At 40.8% G+C, this 12,872-nt stretch overlaps 1 protein-coding gene across 1 annotated transcript in view; it reads right to left on the bottom strand.

Annotated features, from left to right (window-relative positions):
• The window catches only part of TNIP3 (TNFAIP3 interacting protein 3), a 37,393-nt gene extending 24,903 nt beyond the window's left edge, over positions 1-12,490 (bottom strand). Inside the window, exons 1-5 of the mRNA XM_021394699.1 lie at positions 12,272-12,490; positions 3,525-3,611; positions 2,165-2,254; positions 1,232-1,297; positions 41-172 (exon numbers count right to left, since the gene is read on the bottom strand). Of these exons, the coding sequence (XP_021250374.1) occupies positions 41-172; positions 1,232-1,297; positions 2,165-2,254; positions 3,525-3,611; positions 12,272-12,475 (579 nt within the window). The 5' untranslated portion in view covers positions 12,476-12,490. The remainder of the gene's footprint in view (positions 1-40; positions 173-1,231; positions 1,298-2,164; positions 2,255-3,524; positions 3,612-12,271) is intronic.

The following is a 12,872-nucleotide window of genomic DNA, read 5'->3' as shown; positions in this document are numbered from 1 at the left end:
GACAGTGTTCAGCACTGGGTAACAGAGTGCACTCTCCTACCGTTTCCTGCGATGGTCTGTCTCTGTCCAGGACCTGCAACCTCTCCTTTTCTGGAGGATGTCGATGTCTTTCTTCCTCCAGCTCACTGACTCTCCTCTCTGACACATGCAGTTTTGCTTTCACTTCTGCCAGCTGAAAAGTGAATAACATACCATGGTGGGCTGACTGTGCGTGCTGAAAGGCTCAGCACACCAAAGGCACCTCCACATCCTTTCAGCTCTCAGTAGACGGGTGTAAAGGAGTGGATATGTTTGTCCGTAAAGTTCCCAGTCACTTACTCCTCCCCCCACCTCCCTGACTCCAAGCTCTGCTCCTTGTTTGCAGTCTTAATGACTCTGGGCAATTGTTTTCATGGCATCTAATCAGTTGATTCTAGCACTGATTTTGCTGCCAAAGCACAGCTACCATGGGCTTGTTCCTCTGTATGAATTCTTCATTTTAATGTTCTTTTCTCCTTTCTCTTTACAACATGGACCACCTCTGCAGTTGCGCACATCCAAAGTAATTTAGCCAGAGACATAAAAATGTGTCATATTAAATGAGGAAGAATCATTTGAATTCTTCTCTTTGGAAAAAAAGAAATTAAGGAAGAAATGATCTGGATCTCAATAAAGCTTACTGGAACATATTGGAAAGAAAATTTTCCTGATAAGTACATGAGGTCACTCAGCCAACTTCCTTTTCATAGAAGGAAATAAGAAATGAGAAGTGCCAGTTTATGAACCAACTTGTTTTTTGGAATATCAAAAGAAATTGAAAGCACCCCATTAATAAACCAGAGTGGTAAAGTACCACGAGAGGTGGGACAAGAACCAACTGTGGATCAGTGGCTGGACACGTCAGACACCACAAGCTGATTTTCAGTTAATTATGCTCTGAAGCGTGCCCTTCTGGAAGGCATGAAGATCTCCGCTGTCATGTCCAGCCCAGTTCCTTACTTGGAGAGATGGCCCGCTACCCTGTTCTTGGGTTATTTTATCCCACTGAAGATTGTGCACTCATTATCTTCACTTGTATGTGATGAAGCATTTTTACCTCTGTGAGCTAAAGACAAAGTCAATATGATGCTTCCTGGCCCCATCTCTTCAAAGATACTCACTATAGATATGTCTGGCTGGATTTTAAGCACAGACTTAACTAACTAGCAGCAGGTGACATTCATATTCCAATAGAAGTAATCAACATTGTTACCTGTTTTTCATAAAGCTGTTTCATGGTCCTAAATTGACGATCCCATTGCTTGTTCACCTCCAGAAGCTGCAATTATCAGGAAGTCACAGTAAATAACTCTTATTTCAACACTGTCAATAAATAAAAGAGACTGGCATCCTGGTCCTAAAGCTATGAGTGTTCACAATCTCCTTGTTGTCTGGTCAGTTCATATCAGAGAAAGCAAATGGAAAGTTTGGCAAGCTTTATGGCCCATCTGCCAGATCTTTGCTATTTCAGTTACAGTACATGGATGTTCAGGAAGTAACAATCTGAAAACATGCAAATATACAATAAATTATAAGTGAATCATTAGCAAGACTGAACAAACTCCCTAAGCTGCAGTTCCTGCATGGCCAAGGACGTCTTGTTAGTCTGCTTTGAGTTTCTTACTTGCAATTAGAAGGTCACTGGCTTCAAAAGTGAATAGAACGTGTATATTAACTGCAATTACTACTGAGTGCAAAGCTTGCTTGCTTTTCTCAGTACCACTAAACTGAAAAATAGTAGGCACGCAAGACAGGGAAGACTTGAGAACAACTTTTATGCAAGTATTACGACTGAAATTAGTGTGTGTGCATTTTTACTGAAGAAAGCCAAATAGGTCTCTCAGAAGCATTTTGATTTTTAGGATACAGGATCACACTTTGGGATGCTCAGCAAGAAAACAGCTCCCAATTTGCTGCAACCTGTGAATAAGTCTCCATTTGCTACTACTCATAGTGATTTGTTGGCCTTTACCATACGGATCATTAAGAAAATTAGCCCTTTATGACATAAAAAATCTCTGCTCTTCTGGATTCATATCCGTGTTATAATAGGCAATAATTTGATTTTGGAGACGGTTCTCAAAATATTATATTATATATAAAGATTATAACTGTAAAGGTTAAGGGTAAGTAAATTCAAGATTACCTCTTGTCTCTGTCTTTCCAGTGAGAGGATATGTCGCTCCTGAGAGTTGGCTAATACAGTCTTCTGTTTGTTTGGTAATACCTGCTTTGTCTGGAGAAAAAAAGTGCTTAAAATGAATGTTTTCAGCATCCTCTCTTCAAGTCAAGATTATCAAATAAAATGCCCATCCACCTTGCTACGTGCACGCAAAGAACGTGAAACAGCAACATTTTCTTACATTCTATTTAATTTCGGTACCATGCCTTCAAGGCAAGGCTGGATGTGGCTCTGGGCAGCCTGGTCTAGTGGTTGGTGACTGCCCACAGCAGGGGGATTGCAACTAGATGATCTTTGAGGTCCTTTTCAACCCAGGACATTCTATGATGATTTTATGAACACTCTCTGGCAGTGGATTCTGAAGCATACAACTGCTTTAACCCTGCTTGGCCTGTGTTTTAGAGGCACTATGCAAATGGATCACAAAATAAACAGAATTCTGACTATTTGCACCATCTCAGTTGCAGAACACAAAATAGGCTTTTAATCATCTTACAGATGGTACTACAAACAAATAGTGCAAGCCACAGAAGTTGAGCATAAGTTAGAAGTGGGTGTAAGCAATTCCCTTCATTTACAAGAACTAGAATAGTCAGTAATGTTGCACCCAGTGTTTGCAGGCCTAGAGCAATAACCTTTAAAACAATGGGTTCAAAACAAGCAACACAGAAAATGAATTGGCTATTTGAAGAAATTAGGAAAATCAGTCCAATCTCCAATTCTTTCATAAAACTTGTGCCCATGCAGGACAACAGCAGCTATGTCCTCATTTCTGTAATGGCAATGCCATATATTATAATTTTCAAGAAGCTTCTATGGGTTCTCATGAAGGCAAGCATGTGAGATATATATATATATGTATATAAGATAATTGGCCTGGAAAAAACATTCATGTTCATACAAATACACTGCATCAGATCAGGGACATTTTTTTCTCCGTAGTCTGTATTCTAATCAATAAATAAGAAAATGTAGAATAAAAGTGGGAGCACTTTTGAGATCTTATGACTCCTGAGGTAAACTTATTTCCTTCAACTGCAGAATTTAATGCCAACACCAATGAAGAAAATCACATAGTATCTTTGTTGTGTTTCTTCATAGGTACAAATCCTGACAATGTATTTACCCTATGGCCAGTCCTGCCAAGTTCTAATGTTGGAGCACTTGACCTCAAGAAAACAATTAATCTCTCTTCCTGTAGAAGCTCAACAACATGTTTAAATTAAAGCATCTGAAACAACTACATGTCCATCATGTGTTGAATTGTTTTTGATTGTTTTTCAATTCAAATAGCACTTCAGAGGGAGCCAAAACATTCACTTACTTCTAGTGGATCTACTGGAGCTTCCATTTCACTCACATCTGCCCACGTGCTTCCAAGACGGCCTTGAGCATTTGTCTCGCTGCAGGTCTTTGAAAGAAGAAGAGCAATGAAAGATGATGGAAAATGCACAGAACCTCAGGAGAAACACGAGTGCTGCCTGTGGAAGCAGTGGGGACTGAGGACTAGGTGGTGGAATTTTGATTTTAACCTTTTCCTCCTTCCTATCTGGGACTTCCCAGAATGGTTCAAGCACACTGCCTATGACTAATTCACCAGGCAAAGCAGCACAGAGTGCTCTGTATGTAAATTGCAATTGACTGGGCAGTTTGCCCCTGAGAGGAAGTTATATGTGTAAGGGAAAGAAGGGTACATTTTTTCTCACCAAGTAGAACAGCAGGGTTTTCTATCCCCGCTTCCACTTGAAACAAAGAACTTACGTAAGTATGGTAAATATTAAGTGACAGTAAGACAGTGCGAACCACCATGATAGCTGAAATTAGAGAATCATGCTTAGAAAGGCTGTAACGTTCACAGCTATGAGGAAGAGGACACCCATACAAAGACCAGGCTGTCAGGGGCAGCACTTTACCTGGAAAACTGATTTACTTTCCTTGAAGAAGGGCGGCACAGAGTTGCAGAATGTCAGATTTTGTTCTTATCACAAGGACTTGCAGTTTTAGTCAGTAACTCTAAGCATGGTTCTAGCTTCAAGGTACTCAAGTCTTAATACTTTGATCTTATTTCTTAGTTTCCCACTTGGAAAAAGAGGATGACATTATCAAGTTATGCTCACAGAAAAGATCAGCAAGGAAAAGGTTTCCACAGACTTCACGTGCAAAGCGAAGAGAAAATATAAAAGCACAAAGCATTGCTGTCTTCAGTCTCAGAATTCTGACTGGTTATGAATTTGAGAAGGAAAGATGAAAGAAAAATAATTTTCTGTACTGTGGATAGATCCCTGGGTCTGAGGTCTTTTTTCAGTGAGGGCAGAAGTTATTCCATTGCTTGAAAAGCAAATAAACAAAAACTGGCCTGCGAAATGTGACATAGAATAATATAAATCTTCAGGAGATCTTTCAATTTGGAAAACAGCATTAATCAAACTCAAATAATCCTGTGAAATGGTGGAATTTACTAGCCACATTCCAGGTTTCTGGTTCATAATGTGTGACTAGACAAATTCTGTTTTCCAAAATACAAAACCCAATCTGGGAGAAAGCTACTGCTGGAAAATATTTGCACATGAAATATATCCTCCCAGCCCTGATGTTGCGCTTGTCTTCTCTTTTATTTTAGTAAAGATACTTTAGATTCTACATGGAAGCCATTCTACCCATCAAAAAACAGAAGTCTGAAAAAAGGAAAAACTAGGTATGACAAATAACACAGTAGTAATTTCCACAACTGTGGTTCTTGAAATTTCTCCTACAATTCATATAATGTAACAGATATATGCCAGTAACTGTCAGGCTATGAAACAATGCAAATCTCTCCACCGCCTAAGCAAAATTAAGTCCAAAGCCAAATTAAGTGAAACAAGGAAGTTATCCTCTGGAAACAGGTACATGATAAGGCCAACTTCTAAATTAATACATACATTGCACTACATGAGGGAAAGCAGTAATAGAAAAACAGTAAAATCCCCGCAGTGAGGTAGGAAGAGGAAGGAAGCATCACACATTTTTAGAACGAGAGCCAGTATTGCAATAGCATTGTTGGACATTTATGTCATACCAAAGCTTAGGATTTCAAAGCGAAAGCCTAGGTAATAGCCCTATCATACAACTGGGGAAACAGACCAACTGAGCCCTAAAGATCAGCCAGATGGTGGTGTGAGATTGATGAATGAATAATATCTCCCTTTCACCTACAGTCTGGGGCTGTCACAGCCACTTCTGCAGCATCCATTAATTGAGTGTCTGTATAATTCTGTGTTCTCACACCCAAGACAGAGGAAAACTATATTCTGGACTGCACATGAATAGTCAAAAGTTAGCTGCTGACTGAGAGAGTAATGCCACTAGACACAAATGAACAGCCACTACCTCTCATCTTCTCGCCATGTCCCACCACCTTCTGCTGTGCCTGCCACAGCCATAAACATATAAACTCATGGGAACAGAACCTGCAAAGTGCTGAGTGAGGTGCTGGGCGGTTACTGAAGTGGGGACAAAAGAGCAAACTAAGGGCACAGCCCTGCTCCTGAATCACAGCTCCCACTTGAAAGGTACTGGTGCTCAAATCACTCTGAAGAGAGGTCAAGGCTAAGACCCTGGAGTTCATTCACATGGTTGTTGTTACCACTGATTAGTTCAAAACAGTTATGTGGAAAGCTGGGCGGACATTAGGACCCTAAGTCCTTAATTGTTAATACCATAGTGATCTCATTAATGACCACTGAAAGTGAATGATTATCTCTTAGACCAGATGATTCAAAGCTTTGCAGAGACTGCCGCGTTGTATTATAGCACAGGGCTGCGATCTTATGGAGGGTACAGGAAATCTCATATAATTCTCATACTTTTAAAGTCCTCTTCTGCCTCAACTAATGAAAATCTGTCAAATGTTAATATTTGTTTAATATTATTTTGTGAAAAATGCAGATTTCAGTTGAACAAGAAACATCTTGATGCAAGCAGAAATCTATAGAGATTTTGACTAGCTGCAGCTTGTACATACATATTAAAAACGGTTCCAATTGATCTTGTAACATCTTACTCTTAGCTATCACTTTCCACTGCAGGGATTTTATTTAATATATGACAAAATAGAAATGGCATTAAGTTCTCTTTAGTAAGTAGCTAGGCAAGCTCAGCATTTGTATGGATAACGTCAGTGCTTCTTCAGACAGTGGTTTAAGCCAATTGCCTTTTAAAAGACTTGATAGGAAATTCAATTCAGGGGCCAAAACCAGCCCAAGGGCTGGTTAAAGGGCAATGGTTCTGGTCAGTGCTGCAAGCAACCTGATGGGAGATAGGTGTCTTGGCCCCTCCCTCACAAGTGCTTTTCTGTTCTCGTTACCACATAAGAACAATAGTGGGCTATTCTCTTCAAAAGAGAAGTGAGTCTGAAATCTGTAAGAACAGAAGAAAAGTCAGTGAGCAGGAAATAGAAGTTCAGCTCTTCAGAGGTACTGGTCTTCTTCCTGCAAAACCTGGGAGAGGTTGAAGCAAAGTTGTTTTCTCTCCTTGAAAACATTTAATGGCACTGATAAAAAAAGATGAGGGGATGACATTCATTTTCTTTTGCCGAGATAAAGCTACTAAATTTATCAGTCTACTACTACACAGTGTAAAACAAATTAATTACATGATAGCACCGCAGAAATTTGAGATATATGTATGAAACTCCTTGAAAGAAAGACTCTCGATAGCAATGGGACTTTAGGAGTAAAAAAAAAAAACAACAACAAAAAAACCAACACATTTTTAACATATTTATAAGCAGCTTGAAACTGTTGAATCAAATAAGCTATTGTCAATTGCCTGGAAAATTCTAGTTCAAGACCAGACAGCAAATGCAGTCACAAAGCTAAAACAAAAGCAGACTGTTTACAGATTCAAGCAATGTTTTAAATAAGCTGTTCAAATTTGCCAGCCTGCACAGTACACCCAGAGCAACTAAAGAGTTGAGGGTAAAATTTGACCTCGTGCTACACAGCCACAGGAAGCTCAGAGATGGCAGAAAAGGACAGCTGAAGAGAGGGTCTGCAAAGTGTAAACAGGTCTGCACAAAACACCATGGAAGTAAATTTTGGAGGAACAACACCCATCGGCTCTGTCCAAGAAGTGTGCTCCCCTGAGGCTACCTGAGCAACTCTCACAGTAAAGACTGGAACAGGACTTCAGACACGGACAGGACACCAGGGCACATGCACATGAGCACTGGTGTGCAAATCAGCGCTCTGTGTAACACTGCAGTAAAGGGCTTGCAGAGAAAACAAGTCTCTCAGAATCAAGACTAACAAAAACCAGACTTTACTGTGGTGAAATCATTCGTACTTCAGCCACTGACATGCAAAAACTTAATTCACTAAATATGACGTAACAGCAGTGACAAACTGGTCAGCAAGTGCTATAAATCCCTACCTAATGCTTACACAAACCTTAATTTCCCTATTTCTTCTCTTCCTCTGAAGTCTTTGTCATGCCCTTTACTGGCTATGCTTAAAAACCTCCAGTAAGCAGGCGGCAGGGAATAGTCTGTGAGTGGAGAAGTCCAGATTTAGTAACCTCTTACAGTATTACTACCTCCGACTTCTCCACAAACGTGCAAATCCATATCCCCATCCACAGCGGTCAGCATCACATTACTTCTTACAATCTCCCTGTGGTATGCCACACAGGCCTTTATCTAGCCAGGCTGATTCACATGTTCTAGAACAAGAGCATAAGTAGCTTGCATGCTTTTTTCATCTGTTTTTCACCCTTTCCTTCCGTTCACACTCTTTCCAGAAAGTCACTCCCTTTGCACGTTTCTTATACCTGCCTCACATAAAAAACCAAAACATTACTACTCCTGCTGCTGGGCTGAGACTGAATAGAAATAATCTTTTCCTTACATTTAAACATAGTTTAAGAAAATGTGGAAAACAGAATCAGTGTAGATTTTGCTCTCCAGAAGAGTCAGCGGAGTGCCATGGCTTACAAATTGATACAAGAATGGTCATTTTCTTTCTGCGGAGAGCTGGCAGTTTCCCCTCTGTCTATGCATACAGTAGGAATGCTTTCTTCATGCCCACACGTGCCATTCTGTTCCTTGACTCCCCCTGCTAAAACCCCATTACAATGACAGACCAGAACATGTTGAAACATACTAAGAAAACACCGTAGTGAGCGAACCTCCCCCTGCAGGAGCTTGAGTAAGCCTGAAACCTTCTCTAAGGTCAGTGAATCATAATTTAAAATGTTTATGTTCTCCGAATCAGCATGAATTCTTCGTAAGACATTTATCCTTCTTTCTCCCTCCCTTCACACTCCTTTTCTTTTTGCCATCCACACCCATGTGCTTATCCTTGGCACTTACAAATTTTGTCCATGCTACAGGTAATGGCAACAGATCACAACTGGCCACCTATTCCTCAAAAACCACTCGGCAGCTCTGATGAATGTGACAGCCAGTGCTTGTCTTGTCTCCCATTTTTGCTCACAGCTGTCTTATTTTAAGGGCTAATGTGAATGGGGAAATGCTCTTTAATGGCAACCCACTGGAGTACATTCAGGGAAGAAAGTTTCAGAGGCTTTGGAGCATGGCTGCCAGGAATGGCTGGCAGTGAGCTGGAAGCCAGGAGCTCCTGCAGACCGACAGCTGTGAGGAACAGAAATAATCTTGCCAGCTACCAGGCATGGAAAAAGCTTTCCAGCGACCAAATGGGAAGGGCAGGATCTGCTGACCCCCAGAGTCACGAAGAGGGCTGAACTGCTCAGGAGTCCTTTACTAATGGCTATTCTATTTCTAGGAAATTATGTACTTTCTGTTATTAACAGCCTTAAGGCATCTTCCTCACCCCCATTTAAAAATGAGGATTATCTGTAGTTTTTTATTCTAACAAGGTCCAACATTTCTGAATGCAAAAGCCTTTTAGTCATCACTGGGAATCTTGCAACGAGATTTAAATAGGAGCCTTGGAGCTCTGGCTAACGCTGAGTCCTCTTGAAAGCATCAGCACCACAAGAAGTCAGAAGTTCTCATTTTTGGAGAGTGCTGGATCTTTATTCTGGGAAAGGCTTCTGTTACAGTATTACAAAATAGGCACACAAATTAAGGTAATGAAAGCCTCTTGTCACTTCTGAAAACTCTGTTCAGTCACTACAGTGAAACCAAGAACCATTAAATTCCTCCAGTCAAGTAAAAGCAAATCCTTCCTTGACTATAAGAAAATATTAAAATTATCTTTCTTTTTTTTCCCTTTCTACTCTATCAATCAAATGTATGCTGAGATTTTTTCAATTGTACTGTCCAGTTTCAGAATGGTAGAAATGACATTCACTCTGAGATGAACCTCAGCTAAAATCTGGTGGCTTCTGAGAAATCTTCTGTTTGCTTACATTTGGGTCAAGCTTTTCTAGCTTTTCTTTTGTATTTGAATCACTTCTAAAAGTACTCTGGCATCTTCTACTCTGCTTTGAGCAAAATTGTCTAAAATAAATGCCTTATTCTGGAAGCTGTTACTTAGCCAGCAGTGCTTGGGACATTACCCATTGCAACCCCTTTTTCCCTTTCTGGTGCGCATAGTGAAAGGATAAAAATTAAGAAATTTTAGTTGAAGGATAAAATTGGCTCTTAAACCAGAAGAATCTCTTTCTGTCTCAAGCAGGTCCACGTGCTTCACCAGGAGAAATGCACTAGAAAGGGATTTTCCCTTAAATAAGCATGTCAGCCTCAACATTTTGCATTGTTCAGATTGGTAGTCCCTCTAACAGAATAACACATGCAGATTCACATGAGTTCCCTAATGCACAGGAAACAAAATTAGAGCTAGATGTGTCCTCAGAGCAAGTAAAACATTGCACAGGCTTCTGTTTTAGAGTAGAATAGAAGGATCTCCTTTTATGCGCTGTTTTCTGTCATTGCCAGTGAGGCTACCCACACGGGCACAGCTACTCTATTCAAGTACCTAAGCATTTGCAAACTCAGTTCTGAAGACGAAAATGCCAATTTCATGATACAGTACTTGGTTAATAATTTATACCTGTGGCAAGCAGGTACAGGTTTGAGTTTTAACACAAAGTTGCTGCAAGTATAGAGTCTTTATGTTAAATTTTTTCTCACTCTGCACTCAGAAGAGTTCAAGTGCTTTAGCAGTTTGGCTTTCCTGCATTATAATATATTTTATGGAATCAGTTCATCTCCGCCAATAATCTTTACTTTACATTGACACACCTCTGAATTTAATCAGTATTATTCTTCCTTTCCTATTGAGTATTTTTACTTGTCCTCACTGCCCTCGGTAAACATCCCTCATGTATATCTTGCAGTCCTTCTTGTCTGTATAGACTCCTGCTACACATCATTCTGCAACACGATGCTGCAGAAAAAAAAAAAGGGAATAGAAAAGTAAATGTGAATTAAAAATTGTCAGTTGTTTTCATCAGTACATATATTTGAGCATTTCCTCTCATTCTACCTCATTTTAAGTCTACATTAGCATCTCATTTCACAGATTGACATTTTCTGCTTCTTTTTAAATACCATTTTATAAACCTTCATAACTGGCAGTGTAATAAGTTTGTTAAAATCACTTCCATCTTTTTCCAAAGCCCAATCCAGCAGTGTACTCCTAGCTTCCAACACTGAGCTTGCTGAGTGTTCACTCACTTGAAGTCAGTAACCAGCCTAGTGAAAACCTCTTTTGACATAAAAGTACAAAGAATTAACAGCCAATGTATTCCTGTTGTGGCAATGTCATAAGCCTTTTTCCTTTAAGCTATGTAAGTGACAAAAGCACATCTTCCAAGGGGAAAAAGGTCCTATAAATGCAAACAGTATAAAAATACTACAGGTAAAATACTGCCACAGTATTCTGAGTGAAGCACTGAAGCACCCCATAGAAGTGGTTGACGTGAGTACAGCCGTTCTTTTTCTCCCTCACACCCCGTAAATTCTTTCCTGCATCTCCTTCTGTCACAGAGGATAACGTGGGAGCTGTGCATTCCCACAGACCACTTGCGCTTGCTGTTCAGCCCAGCAGTTCCACAGCCTGATGCTATTCAGTTCGGTACTGACTTCTGCTTTACCTTCTTGTTCCAGCCCTGCGGCTGGGAATCCCCTTTTCTCCATGTAGTTTCTCTCTCTCTGTTTCTAATCCCACTGGCTCGACCCTGCGGCACCTCCTCAGGCTTAGCCCTGGTGCATGCCCCAAGGTTGTGAGTCATTTTGGAAATGGCGGTTTACATGTTAAAAGAGCTGTGTGTAATTTCGTATTTCATAGAAGAGTCATCTCTCCTTCACCTCCTCATGAATTTCCTGTATCACCTCGAGAGGCATTGCCTTCAGAGATCTCTTTTTCCTCCTGATGCAGCCACACTGGTGGGTAAGCGTGCCATCCCTCCCAGCAGAGTGCTGGCATTCACATCTTCAGCACTGCTCTCCTCCACCCCTGCCTCTCCTTCCTTTCCCAGTCGGCAGAAAGAAGGAATTTCCTTTTCTTCTCCTCCTGCATGGTAAAAGCAGCTTGCTGTTCACAGGGAGGGGAAGGAAACCTAGGACATGTTTGTCATGTTTGGTAACTGCTGCTTCAAACACAAACAGCAAAGACCGTCTTGGCAGGTGGCTTTATGTTTCTGTTTATAAAATCACAGAAATGCAGGTTTAAATCATCATTTTACCTCTTCAGTGCTTTCTTCCTGTTTATCTAAATGCCTTTGATCCTCCCAGAGCTCTCTCTTCCTCACATCTCTTCATATCCTCAGTTAAATCAGCGCTACCAATCACAACAACCAAAAGGGATGTCAGAGCTCTGGGTGCACATGGTCTCATGGACCCATGATACCGAAGAGGCACAGCTGGCTGCACAGGGTGGCACTTCACAGAACCAGCAGCTACAGCTGACCTTTTAAAACATTATGAAAAGCATCTTCTCATTTTAACTTCTTCATTGCTCAAAGTAGCAGTACCAGAAAAAAATACATAGCGAGTTCAGTGCATCATTTCAGAAATCAAGCAGTTTCCTGCATAACCAAGGCGGGGAACATGCCCTGAATGTTCTGCTCTCACAGATAACAATTGCAAAAGTGGATGGTGTTTACCTTATGGGAACACGAAGTCCTCTGGTGGTTCAGACTCCCTTGGGCAATAGGTTCAAGGTCCTCACACGACTTGGAAGTGCCACTCCTCTCTATCAGGTTCCTTATTTCAACATCAAGCTCTTTACTTTCACACCTGCTTAAAAAGAAATTGCAGAAAGACTTAAAGCGCAGTGAAGGGAGATCTGCTTGCTGTCTTCTGAACATGACAACACACAGAGCAGAGCACCGAGCTCCTGCTGCCTTCCTTCCAGGAACACAGTCACAAGAGTGCTCGAGCAGCCTCACGCATGCTGTGCTTTGCAACAGAAATTTATGTGAAATAGTTAAGCCAGCACTCCTGACCAATTGTATTACCTTGTGTATAGAAAAACCAAGCAAGCCCTTCTGGGGATTGTCTGAATGCTGCCATGCACCCTCACCCCCACCTCCAGCTGCAAGAATGTTAAAATATAGCACAAGTGTTCTCAAAATAGTTAAATTTGATTTTGAATTCCAAAACTGAATGTTCAGTTAATGATTTTTTTTTCATTGCACACTTTGTTTTTTGTACTACTTCATAATAAATACCCAACAGGCACTTTCATCCCCCCATGACCCCCCT

The sequence above is a fragment of the Numida meleagris genome, chromosome 4, assembly GCF_002078875.1.
Source record: "Numida meleagris isolate 19003 breed g44 Domestic line chromosome 4, NumMel1.0, whole genome shotgun sequence".
Classification (NCBI taxonomy): domain Eukaryota; kingdom Metazoa; phylum Chordata; class Aves; order Galliformes; family Numididae; genus Numida; species Numida meleagris.
The sequence above is the reverse complement of the archived record's forward strand: the minus strand, read 5'-3'. Positions and strand labels throughout refer to the sequence as shown.